The sequence below is a fragment of the Brachypodium distachyon genome, chromosome 2, assembly GCF_000005505.3.
Source record: "Brachypodium distachyon strain Bd21 chromosome 2, Brachypodium_distachyon_v3.0, whole genome shotgun sequence".
NCBI classification, from domain to species: domain Eukaryota; kingdom Viridiplantae; phylum Streptophyta; class Magnoliopsida; order Poales; family Poaceae; genus Brachypodium; species Brachypodium distachyon.
In genome coordinates, this window is record NC_016132.3 from 27,777,217 (window position 1) to 27,801,817 (window position 24,601).

Sequence of the window (24,601 nt, forward strand, 5' to 3'; positions counted from 1 at the left end):
GGGGGGGGCGATCGGGGGCACCGTCTGAAGCCAAAAGGCAATGCGGGCCACACATTTCGGCGAGATAATACAAATTTCTTTCCAAATTTTCGCCGGCTTCCCTTTTTCCCTCTACTTCCCTCTGCCTGGGCGGCCAATTCCACCATTTCCCCCGTTCTCGCCGCTGACCCCACCTCAAAGCGCCTCGCCGACACCATCACCGCCCAAAAAAACGCTATGTCGCCGAAGAGGTATGCAGCGCCTCGTTCCACGCTGGCCGGCGACACAACGGTGAAAAAGCGAAGAAGAAGGAGCGGCCGTCTCAGATGAGCAACCCCGACTGCGCGGCCGATTGTAACCGTCGCAGCGTCGAGAATGCCTCCCACCGTGAACGGGAGAGGAAGGCCAAAGAGTGAAACGCGGACCTGGCCGAGGGTCACGGCCTCGATGCAGGTCGCCGCGAACAAGGCTGGCATGACTACACCGCGGAGCAGCGGATTGCCAATTCCCACGAAGCTACTTTTTACCCTGTCCTGTCCGATGCGTGCGCTCGTGGTCGTTGTGACTAGCTGATGCCGTTGGATTACACTGGATCTCTGTCCATCTCTCCCCTAGATCCCGGCGCCCCCAGTTCTCCATGATCCTGCCGCCGCCACCTCTCTCCCCATCTCTGCGAGATCCCCGCGGACAACGATGTATCGGGATACGCCGAACCGCGGCCCGCGCCTCGTCGGCCGCGTGGAGGAGTTCATCCATGCCCAGGTTGGAATTCTTCTTTGCTTTTTTTCTTTTGTTTTTCTTTCTCTTGTTTTATCCCGCTGTTCTTGTTTCAGGCGAATATTTCAGGTGTACTAGCACAGCTTCGCCCCTGTATCGAGGGATTATTGTATGGTTCTGCAATGTGTTCATGCTCTAGATAGATTAGCATTTTAATTTCAGGTGCTGTCCATTACAGGAATGGCCAAAAATATATCTGAGTTGGCTGATTTTGGTCGCAAACTAAACCTATCTTATGCCCCTGTTTGTGCCTGAATTCGGTGGCTTTCAGGTGCTGTCCATTACAGGAATGGCCAAAAATATATCTGAGTTGGCTGATTTTGGTCGCAAACTAAACCTATCTTATGCCCCTGTGTGTGCCTGAATTGGGTGGCTGGAATCAGCAAGTATAAGTACTGGTATGTTAAACTAAATTTCAGAAATGGAAGTTCAGTTTCTGTAATTTCAAAAACATACGATTAGACATTCATAATTGCAAATAGCACAAGATTGCTGATTCACGGTTGGAACTAAATGCAAAATCTCAACAAATGAAGTTCACCATATAAGTACTGGATTCTAAGTACTGCAAATAGCAATGCACGGGTATTGTGCTAGTGTGCCTAAAATATTGTACATGTAGTTCTTCACATCAAACAGTTACGAATTTCACCTATTATGGATGTCTTCAAAACCTTTTTAGTCCCAGCTTGAGAAGGTTGCTCCAACCTGGATGAATGTTTCATTAAAAATGAAAAAGGATGCGGAGACAGACAAAGCTTTTGGATGGGTCTTGGAAAAGTCAGTACAGTTTTATGTAGTATTACTTGTTGACTTGACATGTGTGACACCTTTTTTTCATTATTCTTTATTCATATTTGTAGGTACGCCTATGCTTTTGCAAGTGCATTGCATGGCGTGCACCACAACCTCCGTAAAGATTTTATGATTCAGGTGCTTAGTAGTTCCGTCACATGATAGATCATTTCAAAGTTTGCTGATGGCAGCTCATATCATCAAGGATTTGCTTAATGCTGATTGCAGCCTCCATGGGACCTGAAATCGGATAACACGTTCATCATCCATTATACTTATTGATGTGATTATTCGTTAAAGGTGACTACTGTTTAACCTTACGGATCTGGTGAAAGCTTGTTGATCATCCAGTTCTGTAAAATCTATTTGGCTATCACCACAGCTGAACTATAAATTAATTGCTTCTGGTGAAAGCTTGTTTATGATTGTTCTTGTGCAAACATAGGGTGAGCTGACTTACGGAAAAATTGGAGAATGGCGTTTTGACAAAAGATCTGTTCACCACCACCAAGAAATCTCTCGTTGCCCCCTCCAGGAGTTCTTGAAAGTGTGGTATGTGCTTATCAGTATTTTGGTATGATTAATACTATTTCTGTACTTTTCTGAAACCAGTTGACTCGCATTTATGAAATTTCTTAAGTGTCCTGCTGAAATTGTAAAATGTCATCCCACTGGAATTAGGAATAGTTATCCATTTTCTGTCTACTTTTTATTTCTCCTGCATACATATGTCGCAATACAACTGAATTTGAAAGAATCTTATCTACTGTCTGGTACATTGATGTTTTGCTATGCGATCTTGATCCTAGTATATATTTTGTAATGGACATGGGACCAGCGGCAGCGCAAGGCATTTTTAGGCGATTACTATTGCACTCCTGAAGTCATTATTAATTTAGAATTAGAATGCTATCTCTTGAGTTGGTTAGCTGCTTGCACATCTCATAATTTGGTAGTCAATCTTTTTCCGAAGCTTACTAGTGTTGATGTGATTAGTATATGAAGCATGTTTGTCGATAATAAGTTGATCTGATTAGTATATGGAGCTTGTTTGTCAATATATAACTTGATCCGACTAGTATATGAAAATTGACTTTTGGATCTACCTTCCTACACTAGTTCAAGGCTCCAAATTTTATCATGTTGTTGTGAACATAGCTACTGTTAGTATCAACTTGTGTTTCAATCTGTGTTATACTTGTGCCCTCATCAATCTGTTGGGCTCCTCCCTTGAACTTGACATTTTTAGACGTGAGATTCACCTCTGTTGTCTGTCGGCCACATGACCATTCTAGGCCCACTACCGTTTTTGTATCATTGTAAAACTTGGCAGTTCAGACCCAAGTCTGCATGTTGTATCTATGTTTTCCATGTCACCTAGAAACTACAAGTGGTACCACTCTCATAGTGATTATATTATCTATAGATGGGCCCAACAGCTAATAAACATCTCTCTCCCTTCCCCACCCCACAAATTGTTCAAGTTCATCCTACAGCTGTATCTTGCATAAGGGACATATTTCTCCTTCCTCTTTAATCCATTTCCACCTCAGATATAGTCATTAGTACTGATAGATACAGCTGATGTCACAACATTTTGAGTGCCCTTAGTTTAGATATATTTGTTTAGTTGTTACTCTGTCAAATCCAGTCCTTTTAAGTCTCTCTAACTATAACCAAGTTGTAAGTCCTTCTACACCCCTCCTGCACTTTTACTCGTGCTGCTAATACGATTAGGCCTGCTGAACTAAATGCAAAATCTCAACAAATGAAGTTCACCATATAAGCACTGGATTCTAAGAAATAAGAATGCCATGTTTTGAGGTGCACATACACAAAGAATTTTCTAGAAAGGGTAGATAGCAGGAGTGCTATTGTACTTCTTTTGAAAAGAGCCATTTTTTGGAACAAGAACAATTATTGTCAGTCCTCAGAACATGATATAATTTAATAAACCCCATGTGTATATGGAAAATAATTTGCAAACAAGGATCCTCATTAGCATTCAGTTAAAAAAGAAGCTTCTCATCAACAACGTAGAAACATTACTAACATATGTAATCACCCTCCAAAACTTCCAAGCCACATTTTTTATAGAGTAAAATGCACCGTAGGGCTCACTGAAAGCCATACAACGCAAGTAATTTTCCAGGCACTGATTCACTCTCTCGGTTTGTCCATCAGTTTGAGGGTGATAAGAAGTACCGAAATGCAGTTTTACACCCACCCTATCTGTCACTATTGGGTCATTTGAGCTGTTGAGCAAGACTGCAGAAATACATGCAATGTCTCTTGTTATACTAGGACCCTTTGTGGATTACTACCTCAATAGGCAATCGCTGTTAAGAGTATAGTTTTTCAACAGGGGCAACTGTAAGTTCTCACTTCTTTCGCTCCAAGATTCATCTCTGATGGGACACTGCAATGATCCAGCAATATTGTAAGGCTATAATAACAAGTAGATTCTTTCTTTTTGTACAAAAGAGATATATCTTGGGACGTGAATTTTGGGCTCCCGAGCTACTGGTATCACGCTATCAGGGCCAACCATCGGGACGTCAAGTTTGAATGTTTGTGGGCCATGACCGGGCAGTGGAACTCAATTTTGGGTCTAGTATGGCGTAGCTAGTCCATGAACTTGTGTTGTTATGTGCCATGGAATAGATGGGCCATAGGGCGCGTACGAATTTGTTTTTCTAAATGCTGTGCTTAGCTGGCCCATGTTATGTGCGGTTTGTGTACAACTCTTTAGTGGCCTTTGATGTAGTGTGCAAAACAAGTCGTCCAGGCGGCGCTACGACTGTTTAATTTACACGGGCCATTTCAAAAAGAAGATGGGCATCTGTTTAGCGTTGGCGTTTAGTCGTCCATCAAGGATGTGGCCGGGCCAGTCCGACTCACCCCGCGCGCGTCGATCGTAGCCACAGCCTAGCCGGCCCACCAGCGAGCCAGCCCAGCACCAGCGCGCGCACGCGCGCCCTAGCCGCTCCAGCTTCCCCGGATGGAAGGCGTCGGAAATCTCGCCACGCCGATCCTGCGACGCCATCTCCGCCGCGCCGTCACCTTCCTGCTCCCCTCGCCTTTCCTTCTGCGTCCCTATAAAGCCCGTCGCACCCTCGTCTTTTCCCCTCTTGCTCGACCGAAACCACGCGCCCACTCCACCCTATTGCTCGCCGGAGTAGCTTCGGCCGCCACCGCATTTTGGGTCGCCGTCGGTGAACCAGTAGGTTAGACGCCGCCCCGTTTCCCTCTTTCTTTTCCTCTCTTCCTCGCGCATCTTTTGACACGGTTCGTCTCTCGTTTGGTGCATCGAAGCCCGAAGTTCGTCGACGACCCGAAGCTCCTCCGCATATGTTTTCGATTGCATATGTTAAATAAAACCTACCAACCCATGTCACATGTTTGCATTGCATCATGGCATATGTTTTCGATTTTGTGGTTTGTTTATGTATGTATTTGTTTGCTTCGTTTAGCTTACTCGGAGCACGAGCCTTGTGATTGTGAGGAGTGCGTGAACACCAACTACAATCAAAGCAAGTTTCACTTTGACCATGAATTCCATTACCTTTCTTGTTTAATTCCTTATACACTAGTGTTGTTGTAGATTGCATTGTTAGGGATACTATTTGTATCTATGCTATCTATGCTTGTCCTAGTAGTGTAGGGTACCTGTGCCATTACCCCCCCCCCCCCCCCACCAATAACCATCGTGTGTAGATGTACGCTTAGCAATGCTATGTTAGTATACATGGGAGGAAATCTCGAATACTAGGAAACGGATATTGTAAAGTACTTTGGAAAGCAACTTCAATGAATCATATGCTTTAGCCATGTTTCCAAAGTACTTTACAATAATATCCTACACTACTAGGACAAGCACAGATAGCATTGATACAAATAGTATCCCTAACAATGCAATCTATAACAACACTAGTGCATAAGGATTTAAATAAAGAAGGTAATGGAATTCATGGTCAAAATGAAACTTGCCTTGATTATAGTTGGTGTTCACGCCCTCCTCAAAATCACAAGGTTCGTACTCCGAATAAAGTAAACGAAGCAAATAAATACATACAAACAAACCACACAAGCAAAAACATATGCCATGATGCAATGCAAACATGTGACATGGGTTGGTAGGTTTTATTTAACAAGATAGGGTTTCAGTTTTTCATAACTCACAAGATTAATTCTCTGGTCAATAGTGATTAAGCAAAATATTTTATCACAATAAATAAATTTTAGGGTTCCAAAATAAAAGGGTTTGAAAGCATAAAACAAGGTTTTAAAAAGAACCTAAAATAAAATAATTCAAAAGTTTATTCCTCTGGTCCTAATGTACAGAAGACACAAAAATATAATTTTGAGAGTTGGTTTCATACAAAAATGAGTTATAAATCTTTTAATATGATTTATATGGCATTTAAAGCCTTTCTGCAATTTGATCTAGTTTAGGTTGTTCAATTTTAAATTTAAGTGATTCCAGAAAGGTATTATTTGTAATTTTTGGATTAACAGGTAAAAAGTTATAATGGTTTGAAGTTATGGGGGCTTTTCTGCAAAAGAACCATTTAATTCGGCCGGGGATTAAGTTTTAATTTTAAAAGGGGACACGTGGCGTGATCCTACCGGTGCGTACCGGTTCGGGGTTGGAATAAAACGTGGCCGTCGGATCTAACTTAAGATGGATGGACGGCTAGGATGAGATACCGGTTTGGCCTTTAAGTGATCTAATCCTAGCCCTTGATCTAGATTCAACGGACGAGAGCGAGCTGGGGCTTACCGGCAGTGGCTAGGGTTCCGGTGAGGAGAGGCGTTGGCGGCGACACGGGAAAACGGCGGCGGATGTTCCGGTGGCCCCCGGCTTTAGGAAAACGACCGTGGAGGTGCAGCGCGTCGAGGACAAGGACGGCGGTGGCGTTCCTTGGCGTGGTCGGAGGCGACGCCTAGGTCGACGGAGCGGCGGTGGCGAAGCCTCGGGTCGTCGAAGAACTTCGGGCTTCGATGCACCAAACAAGAGACGAACCATGTCAAAAGATGCGCGAGGAAGAGACGAAAAGAAAGGGGAAATGACGCCGCGTCTAACCTCCTGGTTCACCGACGGCGACCCAAAATGCGGTGGCGGCCGAAGCTACTCCGGCAAGCAATAGGGCGGCATGGGCGCGTGGTTTCGGTCAAGCAAGAGAGGGGAAAAGACGAGGGTGCGACGGGCTTTATAGGGACGCGGAAGGAAAGGCGAGGGGAGCACGGAGGTGACGGCGCGGCGGAGATGATTGCCGGCGCCTTCCATCCGGGAAGATGGATCTGACAGGTGGGGCCCGCTTGTCAGCGCACGGGCTTTACTAATGGATGCACAAATACGGGATGGGAGGACACCTCCTGAAAATGGACAATCAAAAATTCCGAACATAAGGAAGTTATTCACCCAAGCGTGGATGGATTCTGATAAACTACACACCGCGGAAAACCGTCCTCAAAACTCAAATAAGTTGCTGCTCATCTCAACCATTTTAACAAAGATATGTTGACTCTGTTCACTAGTCCTTTGTTGCTTTATTCATCAAGCATAAAATCCACATGCAGTGCTGCCATCTTTTGCTCATCAGCGTTTTCCTACTGATTTTTTTATTCATGAAGCAACAATTTTTTTTTTGGTTTTATTTTGCACTGATTGCTGTACTTTTTGGTTATAATTATTTGTTAGGCATTTTGCTGCCATCTATCCCTTTTTGAGGGTTTTGTCATTAGTAAATGAATCATATCAATCAACTTCTAACAAGAGGGTCTAACATAGGTGCCTTGTTAGGGTTTTTGAATATTTTTTGCATCGCTGATCAAGCAAACCTTGAGCAGCAGGTGTTTCTCTCTTTTTTCTTTTTCTTTATTATAAGTTGCTTTTATCTAATTGAACTCTATTCTTTTTCCAAATAGGAGTTGCATTATCATTACCGATTAGTCTACTTATTTACTAGCACTCGCTCCACCACTCATGAGTTTTTTTAATTATAAGTTGAAGTTGATCAGGATTTTTTAATTTGATTTTGCACCACCCTTTAGGCTACCTTTTGACGAACTTTGACTTGGAGCCACTTCAAAATGCTTGTGTTGTTAATTATAAATTGGTTTTAGTCTCTTTGAGCAACCTTTTTGAACCTTTCTTGCAATTTGCATGACTGATTAGGCAAACTTTGCCTAGTAGTCGCTTAAAAAATGCTCGGGTAGTCGGGTGTGTTAATTATAAGTTGCAATTTGCATGACTGATTAGGCAAACTTTGCCTAGTAGTCGCTTAAAAAATGCTCGGGTAGTCGGGTGTGTTAATTATAAGTTGCTTTAGTCTCTTTGAGCAACTTTTCCAACTTCACTCGCATTTTACATTTTTAAGTAAAAGTTGCATCTCTAGCAAAATTTTGAATTAGAAGTTGCTATACTAGTTAGCCTTTTTTGCTTTATCATATAGTTGCTTTATGACCTGTCAACCATTGACTAGAAATTGTATTAGAGGGTCAATTTTCACTAGAACTTGTTTTATCATATATTTTTCGGTGATAACTAGTTGCCTTTTCAGCCACTCAACTATTTGACTAAAAGTTGCATCTCCTAGCAAAATTTTGAATTAGAGGATTTCGATTTGTACAATATGCATCTAGGTGAGTAATTTAGAGAACAAACCATGCAATTTTGCCAAGCACTGCCCAAGTTACAGGAGACTCAAATGATCAATCGCTCGTGTTGTCATGTTTGTCTTGGTAATTCAGTTTTCAGATTTCATCACTATCCTGCAAGAAAAACAAAAAGTATGCATGCATCATTTGTAGTTTGTTTTGTCTTTTTCACAGATATATCAAATAAATGTGGTGATAGAAACTAATGTAGCAAAGGAGAACCTTGAAACCTTTGTCAGTTATGTGCTTTTTTGGACTTAAAACTCCATTGCATATAATTTGAGCAAGATGTGTCTAAATTTCTCATTAGGAGCAAATAATGTATGCTAATTGAAATGATAGGAACTAATGTAGCAAAGGCGAACCTTGAAAACTTTGTCTATCTTGTGCCTCTGCTAACAAAAGACACCATGTTTGAGGATGTTATCTCGATGGTAGAGGTGTTACCTAGTGTGTCCTGCTCCCTGGTCCTTTTCACATAGTTTGGTGCCTTCTGGTATAGTAGACAGGGCATGGATGTATGAATTTTCATTGTTGTTTTTCAAGTTCTGTGTGCTCATGAGCCAGCATCCCCTTGAATTAGGACAAGCTGTCTGGTCTTAGAAACGATTCAGTGGTTCCCTGTTTGTAGATTACAGTAGCAGCTTCTGTATGCTCCCTCTCAAATTAGGATAAACTTTTCTGGATGAGATATTGTGGCTTATTGTGGCAATTGAGTGTGCAACTGGTGCAAGCTGTCCTACCTCTTTTTCTGACTGCATTGGCCTAAGTTTAGTGTGGTAAATGAGTGGGCTTCACTTTCAGCAATAGTGGCAATAGTAATGCATGTTCTGTACTCCCCACCAAGTCAGACAATGCCTAAACTAGTCTCTTGCTGCTTCTGTTATTTATTTTCAGCCTAAACAAGATTTTCAGTCATGCTTTAACTTTTGGTGCATTTTGTATTCCATAAAAAAATAGGTGTTTGTATTCTTGACTGAGACGTTGATATTTGGATGATTCCCTAACATCTTGCACACATTTCAGGTTAATTTGGGTTCAATGCAGTTGCAAGGTTGACGAGTTGCCACGAACGACAATGCCATGTATTTAGGTGCACGAGTTTCAGGATCTGACATAGTCATAGAATTAACAGCCTGAGAAATTGAATTTGGAAGTATCTGAGCATTCTGCTTTACAAATTCCATTGGTAGAGTTTGTATGCTTTTGCAATTTAGGTAGAGGATTTCTAGGTGAAAGTTATTCAATTGCAATGTACAAGTGTTTTAAGTGATTTTGGCATATCCTTATTTGATGCTTTTGGGATGCAAATAAATGGCAATAATTTGTTGTGTCTTCAATTACTTCATTCATGCAAGTGTTGAATGCTGAGAAGCCGCAGCAAAGAAAATGTAATTTTTGTGCAAAAATTGGGTTGTTTACCAAGAGGACGTGCAGGGAGGATCAAGCAAGTGTCTACCTGTATACAATATAATCTGCGAAAACCTTCATCCAAGGAGGGCGCGCCCCCAGACCTAATTGACTCAAAAAAGAAGCATAGACGGACATTGTGTGCTATTTTCTTAAGTGACTCAAAAATGTGCACCACAAAGTCGCATGTTGAGATCATGAGAACAAGCAATGGAATGTGTTTTTTAGGAATTCGCGTTAACTTTGATTAATTTGGTTATACTCGAAAACGAACCCTTTTTATATAAAACCGTATTAACCGAAATATACAAACCATATTAACCGAGAAACCGAACTGAAAAACCAAACACACACCCGGAACCATCTTTACAAAGAAACATGCGACACCCACGTTCTTCGTTACTGAATTAAAAATAAGCATTATGCTTTCAAATGTTTCATAATTTATTATATAATTAAAAAAAAATGACATGAAGGCATGAAATAGAGCCACTTTGGGCTTCCCTGCGAAATGAGGCATGGAACGGAGCCACTATGAAGAAATTCTGGGAGTTACGAAAGAAGTTTCGGACTCAAATTATTCATGGATTGAGAGCGGGAGTTGAACCCTAGGAGGGGGAATCCCTCCTTGTTCCTCGGTAGCTCACTGGTAGAGCGGTCTATTGTTAACTGACTGGTCGTAGGTTCGAATCCTACTTGGAGAGATTTGATTCATTCTTTAATGAATAAAGAATTGAATTAAAGGGCTTGCTTTGACCCATAGAAGTTGGTAACCCGTTCGCCCACATGGGCTAAATAATCTCCACCGTTAATCCATATTATAACGGATATGATTTAAAGATAGAAAAAAACTACAACCCGTGACATATTTCCTAAAAAAACAATATTTTTTAATAGGGATAAAATCAAATTCTACATCGTTGAAACTAAAATTACGATGAAAATCTATAGCGAGTCTAGCCACACGAAGGGGGTCGCCATGCTAATTTCATGGTAAAAATAATTCTCTATTTTTTCTTAAAAAAATCAATTATCTCGGAACATATATGAGAAGCAATCAACCATAATCGAAAGATCATGATACATATTTACCATATTTATCGCATAGAATAAGTGACAATTAGGGTGATTTTGTAGCAATTGAAATACTCCCTTCAATCCATAGTAAGTAGGAAGTACTTCCTCCGTTCCTAAATATTTGTCGTGATTTTACTGCAAATTTGCATTAAAACACTTGCACTAAAACCACGACAAGTTAAATAGATAAAAACAAGGAAGAAGAGATTTTTTTTTAAGAAAAAACGGGCTGCCAAGAACATTCCAATCCTAGGCTTGGGCGGGCGCGCGAAGAACCCCCAAACAGCGCCGGCGTTATCCTCCCCTCCCACTCACTCCCCGTTGTCCACTCCAACTCCAAGCACCTGGCGGCTGGCTCGTCTGTCGTCTTCTCTCCTCCCCCATGGCCACCTCCCACCTTCTCGCCGCCGCCGTAACCTCCTCTTCCTCCTCCGCCGCCTTCCGCCGTCCTCTCCGCCGCCTCTCTCCACCGCCTCTTTCTCTAACCCTGAGCCGTACCCTCTTCCTCTCTAGCCTAGTACTACTAATTTATTGTGTATGTGTGCGGCCGCGTGTTGTACTGATGCATATGAACTCCATTCGCAGGGCGTCGGCCGTTCCCGGTGGTTCGCGCCGCCGACGCCGACGCCAAAGAAAGTGCGCGCGTGTTCCTTATAAAGTTCAGTTTGTTTTGTGATTGACTCTTTGGCGTTTCGGTTGAATTTCTAATGTGTGCTTTGTTTTGTGGATTGGGCACGGTAGCAACGAAGCCGAAGGCTCCAGAGAAGGCGCCGGCGGCAGGTTCAAGCTTCAACCAGCTGCTCGGTATCAAGGGCGCCAAGGAAGAGAGCGTGAGTCCTCAACCCGTTTCCATCGCAGTACATTTTATGAATCCAAACCGGAGTGGTTTGTTGTTAGCTTGTTGGTTGGGCATGAACTGTATTATGGTTTAGCATTCAGAAAATGTAGCACAATTCGTACTGACGGTTTAGTCACCAACTATCCGGTTTTTGATGTGTTCCCAGTAGGATTGCCAATTACCCACTCACTGGCCTTTGCAGTGAAAATGTTTAGCTGTAGAAGCTGAAAACCAGACATTCACCATCTTTGATGAGTATGTTTTATGCAGCTGCGGGCCTTGCGGCTTATGGTGACATGCAAGCATTGCTTGTATATAATAGCTTTGTGCTTAGAGTAATCCCTTTTTATTGTGTTTAGGAACTATAAATGGTATAATGCTCATTAACCTCCTTTTTGACATGTTGCACATAGAACATATGGAAGATCCGTCTTCAACTTACTAAGCCAGTGACATGGCCTCCGCTTGTCTGGGGAGTGCTTTGCGGAGCAGCTGCCTCTGGTATGCTTTATTGCCTACTCCTTCCATTGCACAATATAGGGCGCATCTTGCCAGTCTGATTTTTAACTTTGATTGCAAATTTCTTGTACAATAGGTTACTCATATCTACAAAATTGCATTAGCAATAAAGTGCTTTTGAATATGAATCCTATAATATCAAGTTCACATATCATTACCCAGATACTATTGGATTTACTATTTCACAAAGAACGGATTTGGACAGTCACAAACTCACAATAAACCCTGCAATTAGTGCAACAAAGGGAGTATGTAATAACCATCTGCACTCATGTGCAGTTGGGCAACTGTATTTTTCATATGCAACACATCATTGCTACATTATCCACATTCCTTAGATTTGCTAGTCAACTATGTAAAATCTACACCCATCCTGCATGGGAGTTTTTTTTTTGACAGCACCTGCAAGGGAGAATTTAATGACCTAGAATTGAAGATGTGCTAGAAAGCGATTTTAACTATGGATAATATGTTAGTGCCACCGGTGGGCTATACCACCCTCGCATCCACCGTCCCTCGGTGCTTCTTGATTCGTACTAGCAGGATGCCGTGGATGTACATTAATGAGCTCGATCAGGGTGCTAGACTCTAGCATAGGGTGGTTACGGTCCTTTGTCTTAATGTGGCTTGATCACTCGTAAGTACTAATCCATTGGCAGTGATGCCAGTGTGGCACTGACTTTTCCATTCCCTGCGTTCTTGCTTCTACATTTATTGCCACAATCATAAAACTAATGAATGCGGTGCATAAGCTGTCAGATGCAGTGTTTAAGTTGAATATATGATGATATCACACCTAGTCTAGTACGAAAATTCAGAATATGGATAGATCGTTAGTTTTTGGAATTGTCTAATCAGCCGCTAGCTGTTTTTTAATTCACTGACAGTCACATTTTCCTACCATTCAAGGCACGACACCTGTCCAATGTCCATAAATCGGTTATAAGTGGAAGAGAAAACAACGGATCCCGGTATTGGGCTATATGTACTAACGGGCGCCCGATACAGAAAGGCCAAACCCACCAACCAAACCAATCAAACCCACGCACATCCAAAACAACAAGCCCAATTGAAGAAAAGAAAAAAGAATAAAAAACCAAGTAGAACTAACAGGCTTAAAAGAGCCCAATACACCTCTAACAAATCAGCCCAACACAGACATGACGTAGCATACCACATCTAAAAAAATGTCTAGAAGAAATTAAACTAACCTGCACTCTAAATAAAATATAGTTGGTCTTTTAAATAAATATATAAGACCAAAAAGTCAATATTTGGTTCACAGATCTAAGAACAAAAAATACCGATAAAAAATGAGAAAAAAATGCAAGAATGACAAGACACGGATGAACGAACGATGATGAAAAGACTAGTACAAACTGAAAAATGAGAAATACGTAGACCTATACTAACTACGAAATCGGCGAAAATAGAGGTTAGTACTAAGAATAATCTGAGAAATACATAGAATAAAGAAAACTGACAATGATAAAAAATGAGACTTACTTAGTACTTAAAGATAAAAACTGAACCAAATTAGAAAAAACGAAACTGATATAAAGAAAGAAATCCGTGACTCCAAAAGAGGCCAATACTAAGAAAAAATTGAGAAACAATTAGAATAAGAAAAACTGAAGACAAGACTGATATAGACATATATATGAAAGACTGATATAGAGAAATATTAATACAAGATAGGTAACTCTTAAGAATAAAATGAGAAAAGAAAGTGCAAGAATGACAAGACAGTTATGAAGAAAAAAACGGAAAAAGGCAGATCGCAGTTTTGAGTGGATGCTTACACGGAGAGCAACCAACATGTTTGCACTGACAACTAGAAGATCATAGATGAATAGCCCTGTGATCAACTTGATCATAAAAACCTAGTCTACACTTGATTTTTTTTTCAAACTCTTGTAATTGTAAGGAACAGCAACATATGGGGAACAAGGAAATAGTGCCAGGAAGCAACTTACTCTAGCAGCTATCAGCTATACTGGCTAATTAGCTATACCACATTAGAATGCACACATGCACTGGTAGTCTGATATCATTCAATTTTTTTTTTCTGTTAATTCTCGTCCAGGTCCAACGTTAAGATGTTTTGTGTTACACTAGACTTATGAGAAAAATTTAAACTTCACTTCATCAAACATCACCACACCCTCAGAAAAAAAAAAGACAACCACATCAAGCTGCTCTGGTATGGAATGGGCCGCGTGCTGAGCTTGCCGGAGATAAATCCCTGTTACGAAATTAACACACAAGCTGAGCTCCAGCACCCTCTCAGCTCCCTGTCCTGCGGCCACAGCCTGCCTGCCGCTCTAGCACGCCACGAGGCTCACGATGACAGCTTCCAGACTTACCGGCCGCACAAAAGCAAACGGGTAGCGCACCTGCCAGCAACCAACCTGACAACCAAAAGAAGAAAATAAAACCCGCCGAGACATCAAGATGCATGCCTGACAGGAGAGAATCAGACGGACAGAAAAGTGGCTGTCCGTGAATTCAAAAACAGCTAGGTAACAAAAAGGAAAACTGTAGTTTTTATACTCCCACCCTTATTGGATTTAAGTTAATGGGTTCTGGACCCATGCCCCTCATTTAAAAAAATAATAATTCCATAATTATCCATAACTACCCCCTTGAAGATAGAACTTGATCAGTTAATGCAAGGTTCTGCACCGCATACTATTTCTTCACTAGTATATACTACTTTCTAAAATTGGGGGTATATACTCCTTTTTTAAATTGGGGTATATACTACTTTTTTAAATTAGGGGTATATGCCACTTTTTAAAATTGGGGTATATGCTACTAAATGTCTAACCGGTCCTCTAACTAAAAGTAGAATATCACCGAATGAGAGGGTATACATGTGCATTGGCTTTAAGAGAAAGTAGCATATACCGGTCATCTTGTATGTACTTCTATTAAGTGTACGTGCACTGCATGCGGGAACAAATCATGGCTTTCTCCTAGGGATGTCAGTCTAGTACATACTGTCATTTTCCGTAGTATATACTATATTATTTTTAGGCAGTATATACTCTTTTTTTTACAAGTATATATTGTTTTTTAGATGATGCGTCAGTCGTTGTCCCACATATTGTCCAAAGAAAATAATAATTAAGAGTATACTTATCCGAAAATAGAAGAAATATATAAACTGTTCCCCAAAAAGAAGCAGTATATACTCCTTTGATTTGAACAAGTAGTATATACTGTTTTGATTTGAAGAAGAAGTATATACTCCTTTGATTTGAACAAGTAGTACATACTACTTTTTTAAATTGGGGTATATACTACTTTGAAATTGGGGTATATACTACTTTTTTGAATTTGGGGTATATGGGACTAACAGTCTAACCGGTCCTGTCATGAACTAGGTTCACGACATGGGGGACATGGGGGATAATGGCTTTAGAGCCTGTACGAGGTGACCCTGGACCCAAGAGGCGCGACAGCGCCATGAAAGGCAGCCGCACCTCAAGGGCAGGGAGGAGGTATATCTAGATTGGTTTATTCTTGCTTGCCTCATAACGATTACAGGGGGCCCTTTATATAGGGAAGACTCGACTTGACATCCAAGAAACTAATCTCTACTTTCCTAACAAATCATATCTCTACTTTCCTAACAAACCATATCTCAATATTCCTATCTTATCTCGTGCCTAACTAATTTAGGAGATGCTAATGGGATATTGTCCCTTATTTGGATACCTAGGGCTGTGGCCCTATAGGGATGTACGCCCATGGCAGGTCCTCTAACTAGAAGTACTATATACCAGAGTACTGATCATCTAATTAAAAGTAGTATATTACTGGTTCTCTAATTAATGAGCGAGAGAGTATACATGTGCATTGGCGTTGAGAAAAAGTTGTATGTGCCGATCATCTTGTTTATACTTCTTCGTTTTGTTGTAGGATATACTGTCATTTTCTGTAGTATATAGGAGTACTATATTACTCCCTCCGTTCCTAAATTCTTGTTGTGGTTTTAGTTCAAATTTGCACTAAAACCGCGACAAGAATTTAGGAACGGAGGGAATATTTATTAGGCAGTATATACTCTTTGTTTTTACAAGTATCTACTCTTTTTTAGATGAGGCTTAAGTCATTGTCCAATTGTTCAAAGAAATAAAATAAGAGTATACTCATCCAAAAATAGAAGAAGCATATACTATACTGTTCCCCCAAAAGAAATATACTCCGTAATTTATTTTATTTCCTGATGGATTATATACAGCTTTGAATCCAATGTACTGCCCAAGAAAAATAATTATACTGCCAAGCAAAGAAGTAGTAGTATAAAGCATCCCCTCAGATCACTAGTGTCATGCATGAAAATGAAATTAACTCAATCAGCATGGAAGCCAATGTCGTGCACCGATGACTTGCGTGCCTAGCTCCCCGGCATTGGGTACGATCTGGTCACCGGCGTCCATGAAAGCGTGGCGGGTGAGTCGGCATCCACTGTTCCATAGGGCATCGCCGGCTTGCCGCCGGAGCTCAACGCATCAATCGTGATTCGAGTGAGCTGAAAACGCTAGATAATGGCATTATGTGTCCAACTATATCTTGATCAGTGTTGTGGCGGCATTGTACCTCATGCATCCAAAGTTCTTAGCAGATCACAATTTGTTTTCAACGCGGGGTGATTAATTGATCTGGAAAAAAAATTCAATGCCACCTGACAAAGAATATACCTCGTCGGCTGCCATCTAAGATCGGAAATCACAGTCAGTCGTCGGAGGAATAGGCCGTCGGCCACCCGAAAACGATGACGTGAGGACCTGCATGAGGAATTCGTGCATGCATGCCATAGAAACAAATACTAGTGATGAGGTACGGATCCTCAAGTGTTGATATCCAACATCAAGATATGCGCGAGTGAGGAGAAGGAGGCAGGCGCACCAAAAGTGAAGATGAAGGATACAAGTTAGAAGAATGTCTTGTGTGCAAGGGGTAGCCAACGACAAGGATGATATGCCCAGGATGCACCAAAAGTCGAGTACGAATATGAGGCGCACTAGGACAGCCTACGACGAGTCCGACACGTCTAAGGAGCGCCCGGATCTGCGAGTCCATGTTTGAGTCTGAGTCGAATTCTAGTTTGAGTTTGAGTCGGAGTCTGTATTGAGTTTGGGCTACTCCTCATCTATATAAACAAGGGGTACGCCTAGGTTTAGGGGAGACCACGTTTTAGCTATTTTCGAGACTCTTGTTGATTGTGAGAAGCATTCATCTGGAATCCTATACACCATATTCGTTTCGATAGGGTGTTTGTTATCCACTGAAATTTCGAGCGTAATCTGTCGTTCCGCTGGGAATTGGAAGATTGCGAAACCGCTTGTGGTCGGCGGACTACTGTGCAAGTGTGTGGTGTTGCGAATTTCCGTTGGGTTGCAAGTTCGTCGTGCGGCGACAGGTGATCAGCCGGAAGATTTGTAGAATCGTACAAGTTATCCTCGTTGCTCTCTGAGAAGATCGGGCCACCTCTTATCAACTAGTAAATCAATGAGTACATACAGAGCACTGGTTCGATCTGCATCAACTGGTCGCCGATTTGCAGGTTCTGTTCACCGTGCGAGTCATGGCTGCCATCCGCCTGCACGTGGATGTCTGAGGCCCTGATCATCGTCCACCTGATTCACGTACGGCGAAGTAAAAAATCAGTATCAGGTTGAATCATACTCGCTCCGTCTCATATTAAGTGACTCAAATTTGTCCAAATATGGATGTATCTATGCCTAAAAAGTGTCTAGATACATGTAATAGAAAGTCAGTTAATATGGGACGGAGGGACTATTTGTGAAAAACCTGGATCCAACCAGCCGTGAAGGAACGCTGCGCTGCAAATGGGGGGCCGGGCCGGAGATGAGCACGCTCCTCCCGTGGAGACCGCCGGCGCCGCGCTAGCCGTGCCGGAAGCCGGAACGAGGGCGCTCCTTGTACCCATGCAGCCTGCAGGAGGCCGATGCCGCGCGAGCCGCAGCCGTCACGGATGCCAGAATCGGGAGGAACGCCTGGCATCTCGTATAAATACGCAGGGATCAACCGCATTATCCCTAACTTTTAGGAACTAATTTTTGTAATTAAATAAATAAATTAGTTAATTAGTAAGCGGGTATGCACGCATGAAAATAACCCGATAGGAAAATGGTGTGGTACTCCTAGGAGTATGTACTCCCTAGGCAAAACTGCTCACACCATTTTCCTATATATAAATTTGTTTGATTTAATACACTCAGCACCCTTCACTTTCTCACCATCCCTGACCATGCATTTAACTATTTATACTATAATAGCCAAAACAAGTGAATATTCTATGATTACACAGGAACCCTGTTTCTGCAACACAAAAGCACATGGAAACTGAATGATAATTTTCTCCTCTTGCCAGAAGTCCAGACCTACTAGATTTAGGATGGAAATACCATACTACTATGGTTTGTGCTCACGAATATTGGTGTACAATACAACTGTTGTGTTTATGTTTCTTTGAACTTCTCATATTTCAGGAAATTTCCAATGGACAGTTGAAGATGTTGCAAAATCAATCGTATGCATGCTAATGTCTGGCCCATGTCTCACGGGATACACACAGGTTTACTTTTAGATTCATTACGGTTGCTCTTTGGTCTATTATATTACTTCATGAAAAACTATTTGTAATAAAAATATGTCATCTTCAAATATCATTGCTTTTAGACAATTAACGATTGGTACGATCGAGACATCGATGCAATTAATGAGCCTTATCGTCCTATTCCTTCAGGAGCTATTTCAGAAAATGAGGTATGTTCACAACTGAGGGTGAGCTTTTATTCCATGGCAATTAGTAATTACCTTTCTGTTTAGTTTCATGTTTTTTTTTTTTGCATCTAGCCACCAGACAAAATTGATTTGCATCTACTGTTTAGCTTCATGACTTTCATTAACTAAGATTCTATTTCATAATACCTTCTGTCTCTCTCCTAAGGGATCCAATCAGAAGGAATTCCCTCACTTCGCTCATGATAGTCGGTCGAGTTCTCTTTTCCTTTTTTGTTGAGTTTCGCCTCTCCTCCTTTCCTTGTCTCCATTCTGATTGATTCGCCCCTTACTATAACCATCCCACTCTTTTCTTATGAGAATCGAGCCTATTTATCACTTTTAGTACCTGGAGAAGGGAATGCATCACCCACGAGGTAGGAGTGGCTTGCGGGCTCCTAATGAGGGCATACAACATGGGTCTAACGGTAATTGAGTAATTAGCTTCAGTGTGGATGTCCTTTTTGTCATTGGCATGACCATTCGTTTGAGTCAGCTCATCTCTCCGCCTATAGACAGCGCAATTATTCCGTTACCCTTTTGGCTAAAGAGCAGAACTAAGAATTGAACACGCGGTTGTTCTTTAACCGGGTCAGTTCGTCGGTGTTGGTACGGATGTTATGGCCTCATACTTTTTGCATTGCCCTAGACAAGAGCTATTGTTATACGATGCCGTTGGTATAGAATTGACTTTCGCATCATATCGAGCAATGGCATTGAGCCTGAGAGAGATGCTGAAGGACAACTACCATACTCTCCCACCGAACAGAGAGAAGCAGAGGCCCTCGTGGAAAGAATGAATCTAGTATCGATTGACCACTTCGTAGATTTATTTTCATCACATATTATTTAGCAACGACAAATTAAGCAATTCCAGTGTCTTAGTACCAGGGAATACTGTTTTTTTAACAAATAAGTTGTCTAATTGGAAGTGTGTTATCGTACCTCTAGGCCATTATATTACTATCAAGACACTCGGATAAAGGGAATTATTATATTACTATCAAGCTGATACCATCACACCCAAGCTCTGCAACAAGACAGCACTACTATTTGAAAATCCGTTTCCAAATTGGCCATTTTATTTCTATTGAGAAGTATGTATTGCTATAAACTACTGTGTGATGTTTTAAACCAAATTGTTTTCTTATTAATAACGAGCTTCCGATTATCTATGTTATTCTAAAGTCTGATGCCAGTTGCCCTATTGACAATCTTTTTGCCACTGTAAGTGTTTTTTTTTTTATCTTACTACTGACAATGGTTTCATCCAGGTAATTACTCAGATCTGGGTACTACTGTTAGCAGGTCTTGGGTTGGGTGCTTTGTTAGACGTATGGGTATGTCGTGACAAAACTTGCTTTACAATACTAACAGGTTTGAAGATATGATCGATGTTTACTTATGTTCTTACTTCATTTCAGGCAGGGCATGATTATCCTATTATTTTTTACCTTGCCCTGGGTGGGTCCTTGCTTTCTTACATATACTCAGCACCACCTCTCAAGGTACTCAATACTTAAGGTTTATATATCACAACCAACATCTTGGTTTTGAGCGTAGTACCTTGTGTATCTTGGACTTCTGATAAAAAAATGCTCGTACCTACACGTTTCCAGCTCAAGCAGAATGGATGGATAGGAAACTTTGCCCTTGGTGCGAGTTACATTGGCTTGCCATGGTGCGTTCAAAGTTGTGGATCTTCTTTTCATGTCGATAAACATTGCTTTTTGGATGTAACCAATATTATAGTCAAGATGTGTATATTTTTGAGCTCCTTTATGTTAGCTACTAACTATTGTGGATGGTGCCTTATTTTCGATCTAACTGTCAATTAACTAGAATTTGATCATACTACAGCACCAAGTAGCAGGAAGTATGTTTTCATTGGTGGTAAAATATTGCATTCAGTCCTATCACAACTGCCACTTCCTTACCCTTGCAACCTTAACACATGACTGAACCTGCAAGGCTGCGACAAGATCTCTTGCTTGCAGGGGTTGGCCCACAAATTGTTAAACATTCATGCCAGTCTCTGCAAGTTTGTGCAATGGAAAGGAATGCATGCATTACCTTAAAGCTCTTGGTAGTTAGGCGAATGATTGAAAAAGTCATTTACGTTCATAAATCTTAACCAAAGATCATATGGTGTGTGTGGCGGCGAATCTACTTGGCTCCAACTGCCACACTGTTATAGTGATTCATGACAGCCATTGGCCTCAAGGTGTCCACCATTAGTACTTTCCATCTGATGTGCATGTGTGGTATGAAGCTAACTGTAGTTGTTGGCTGAGAATTTGTGTATTCGGTTGGAACAAATTATTTTAGGTTAAACTATATCAAAAATACATTGAGAAAAATTAGGCAGCATAGAACTCATATAGGATTGAATGGCCAGAATTACTCTATACTAGGATACCATAAAAACTAGCTAAGTAGCTGCTACGTACTCCGCAATTCATTATGTTATTTTTAATTTTGACCTAACAAATGTTTTTCACATAAGGAATGTTTCTTCTTCAAGACTTTTTTCTGTTTCTTGGGCCATATTGTTTTGAAAAATTGGGTGCCATGCTATTTGTATATATGTAAGGGATGTGCTAATCGTATTAGATTTTAGGAGCATAATTTTTGCAATCGGGAGATTATATTAGATTTGGGGACCTAATTTTGGAATGTATGGGGATGACATACCGTCACCACCAACCTTAAACTAATATAGATATTAAAGATTGTCATACTGTGCAGGTGGGCTGGCCAGGCGTTATTTGGAACTCTTACTCCTGATATTGTCGTGCTAACTTGTTTGTACAGCATAGCTGGGGTATTTCTATTTCTTGACCTGTTTACAGTTTTGTAACCATTAGTGCCTGTAATGATTGCTAATTTTTTTCTTGGTTCTGTAGCTAGGGATTGCCATTGTAAATGATTTTAAGAGTATCGAGGGGGATAGAACTCTGGGACTTCAGGTTGTTATTATTTCTATATGCATTATAGATTTACTGTCAAACCTCCTCTCTTTATCATTTTACTTTTTGTAGTCACTTCCTGTTGCTTTCGGTATGGATACCGCGAAATGGATATGTGTTGGAGCGATCGACATCACTCAATTATCTGTTGCAGGTAAAGACACAAAACTTCGGTTCTTTACTCTGTTAATATTTGCTAGGTATTACATTGTCATTTGCTTAACATATGATTAAAGGGTCCATGGACTTGTGCAACTACCTACATACCATACCATAAATCTCATGAGCCTGTGGTAAATATAGATCACATGGTACTTGATGAGTTTTTCTATATAACGATGGAAGCTTCCATGGAACTTTGTAGGGCAGTTACTGTGAATTATGATGACACTGAATATCTTTTAGTGATTTATTTTTGTTCTACGTTAACAGAAAGTTTCACATGCCAGCAAACTACACCTAAAGCTTCCCTTGCAAAAAAGAAGAAAAAGAGATGAGAACAGCACCTATACAGTATAACTATTTCTCTGTTTTTATTGTCCGCAAGGAGAATGTCTGGATTGTATTGTACTGTACCCAAATAGGGAGCACAGTAAACTTAGAGGGATTTACCTTCTATCTGAACTTATGGCAACAGTTTATTCTGACCTTGAAAACCCATTTTTCAGGCTACCTTTTGAGCACCGGTAAGCTGTATTATGCGCTGGCATTGCTTGGACTAACAATCCCCCAGGTGATCTTGCAGGTGAGCTGGGCAATCTTTTTGGACCTTCATATTATTTTCCATTTTGTGTTTGGGATCTTTCCGTTAAAAATTTCCTGCTCCCTGTAAGCCATCAAATAAAACACGCGGAATCTTGGACTTATGAACAACAGCATTATCTTGTGGACTTGCCTGCTGAACTAACTGTTCGTTTATACGTTCTAATACTTAATTTCTTGGAGCAGTTCCAGTACTTCCTCAAGGACCCTGTGAAGTACGATGTCAAATACCAGGTGGGTTAGCTTCAGTTTCTGTCCTGTTCTCTTCCTGCTCCTGATATCTGATCAGCTTTGGCTCGGTGACGCCATCTCACTATCAGGCAAGTGCGCAGCCGTTCTTCGTCTTCGGCCTGCTGGTTACTGCCCTGGCCACCAGCCACTGACCAAAGCGAACAACCAACCTGAATGCACCCTAGTATGTTTTGGTTTGTACAACTCTTGGTGGAATAAGATTGCAGCAACTCAGCTGTTCCAATTACCGATTTTTCTTTTGTTTTTTTTGAAACATGGATTGCGGTTAGCGTAGAACCAAGAATGCAGCTGCAATGCAAAGTGTAGATCGTAGATGAATATCACAGACTCGTGTGACGGTATCAGTGTCTGTATAACGTAATTTTGAGCATAAGACATCAGTTCTTTTGCGAGAGAACACAGACATTGCTATTGCATGATGAAAACTGCTTCTGCTGGGGAAGACGCAATCTGCTTGCAATTCCATCAATCCTCTCCACTTTCCCTTTTTAAGGAGCACGAGGAGCTCTGCTATATATGAATTTTTTTTTTGAAAGGAACACAGACTGCATTCCATTAACTTAAACGAGCTGGACATACGCCAGCAACCAAGTCTTTTACATGATCAGGGAATGGGTCAAGCCATACATGATAGCTTCCCTGTTCCATACACATGCCAAACGCTGCTAGACAATGTGCTGATACATTACAAGCTCTTGGACAAACTTCTATCTTACAACGTTGAAAAGAGTACTGAATTAAAGCCTTCATTTCTCTTAACAAAACACCCAAACTTGAATTATCATAGTCATTGCTAGTCATCGCTTGCTTAAGCGTACTTGCGTCTGTCTCCAAAATGACCTTGTGACATTCCATTCTGGCTGCTTCCTGAAGCGTGTGAAGCATCGCTGCAGTTTCTGCATGAAGTGGATCAGCAACTATTTTCAGGTTATCTGCCCCTGCTACCAGAGCTTCACCATGTTCATTTTTTACAGTAAAACCCCACCCAACAAAGCAAGATGATTGTATGAAAGCCCCATCGGTATTAATCTTCAGAAAATCTGTTGGAGGAGGAGACCAAACCTGTTGGGTGCTCCTCTTTAGCTTCTTGCGCCTTGTCATAACTTCACAATACTCAGTAAGATGGAGCTGATAAGAGAAGAATTTCATCAAGGCTCCTAATATGATTTCCTTGATTTGTTTTATTTCTTTCAGACCCCCAGGTCCACAGCAGCACACAAGTCTTCATACATGTCTCTTCACCCAGCTGGAAAATTTCATTCATTAGCAATCGAGCATTAGGGCAATTGAGAAGGAGTTTTTGTATATCTTCCAATTGAGCTACTCTCCAAAGGGCTTTAACAGACTTCATTTTAAAAAGCATATTGGGCATCTCGTATCTAGATCTATACCCCTTCTTTTTAATTTCGTTCTAAGGGGAAGGCTGTTATTTGCTAGTCGCCATAGAAAATGCAAAAAAATACATGGCAAAGGTAGCGCCCATAATTTCTTCCATGGCAGGTTAGTACTTATTTCAGGATTGTGTGATGTTGAAGGGATGCCTTTTTCAGATTCTCGTGCTTCGGTATCAAGGACAACTTGATATGCCGATTTAACCGAAAAGTTTCCTTTTTTATCGAAGTGCCAAGCTAGGAAATCTTCGGCACCTTCTTGAATAGGAATTTGGAGGATCGTCTGAGCATCTTCTTCATAAAAAGTTTGCTTGATAAGTTGTTCATCCCAGGAGTAGGAGACATGATCAATT

The 24,601-nt window shown here is 41.1% G+C and overlaps 1 protein-coding gene and 2 long non-coding RNA genes across 10 annotated transcripts; 2 read left to right on the top strand and 1 right to left on the bottom strand.

Moving 5' to 3' along the window:
* Nucleotides 1-210: 210 nt before the first annotated feature.
* On the top strand, nt 211-9,562 carry LOC112271092. 6 transcript variants are annotated; one of them, XR_002963933.1, is made up of 7 exons: nt 211-741; nt 813-918; nt 1,028-1,536; nt 1,620-1,689; nt 1,780-1,851; nt 1,997-2,103; nt 9,241-9,562. It is a non-coding gene; the product is annotated as an uncharacterized LOC112271092 (long non-coding RNA). The 6 variants fall into 6 exon arrangements; XR_002963932.1 differs by having other exon boundaries at nt 213-741; nt 813-865; nt 919-1,536; XR_002963934.1 differs by having other exon boundaries at nt 215-741; nt 813-825; nt 919-1,536.
* Nucleotides 9,563-10,978: 1,416 nt separating this feature from the next.
* On the top strand, nt 10,979-24,245 carry LOC100841031 (chlorophyll synthase, chloroplastic). Of its 3 annotated transcripts, none has more exons than XM_024459505.1 (15): nt 10,984-11,195; nt 11,287-11,337; nt 11,443-11,531; nt 11,953-12,040; nt 18,583-18,668; nt 18,773-18,859; nt 20,149-20,214; nt 20,299-20,382; nt 20,494-20,555; nt 21,623-21,698; nt 21,781-21,843; nt 21,916-21,997; nt 22,512-22,588; nt 22,792-22,839; nt 24,052-24,228. In XM_024459505.1, exons 1-15 carry the CDS (start codon nt 11,084-11,086, stop codon nt 24,136-24,138), a joined length of 1,158 nt encoding a protein of 385 aa, XP_024315273.1. In that variant the 5' UTR covers nt 10,984-11,083; the 3' UTR covers nt 24,139-24,228. The 3 variants fall into 3 exon arrangements, with proteins under 3 accessions (XP_024315274.1, XP_024315273.1, XP_003568641.1); XM_003568593.4 differs by lacking the exon at nt 24,052-24,228 and adding an exon at nt 22,926-23,299 and having other exon boundaries at nt 10,988-11,195; XM_024459506.1 differs by lacking the exon at nt 21,781-21,843 and having other exon boundaries at nt 10,979-11,195; nt 24,052-24,245.
* Nucleotides 23,379-24,057, bottom strand: LOC112270904. The gene is made up of 2 exons (XR_002963505.1): nt 23,920-24,057; nt 23,379-23,753 (listed from the first exon to the last, which is right to left on the bottom strand). It is a non-coding gene; the product is annotated as an uncharacterized LOC112270904 (long non-coding RNA).
* Nucleotides 24,246-24,601: the final 356 nt, after the last annotated feature.

Bases quoted from the DNA above. Each gene is read 5' to 3' on its own strand.
- LOC100841031 (XM_024459505.1), top strand. From the start codon at position 11,084: ATGGCCACCTCCCACCTTCTCGCCGCCGCCGTAACCTCCTCTTCCTCC. The intron at 11,338-11,442 runs GTGCGCGCGTGT...TGGGCACGGTAG, and splicing joins CGACGCCGACGCCAAAGAAA to CAACGAAGCCGAAGGCTCCA. The intron at 20,383-20,493 runs GTACTCAATACT...ACACGTTTCCAG, and splicing joins ACTCAGCACCACCTCTCAAG to CTCAAGCAGAATGGATGGAT.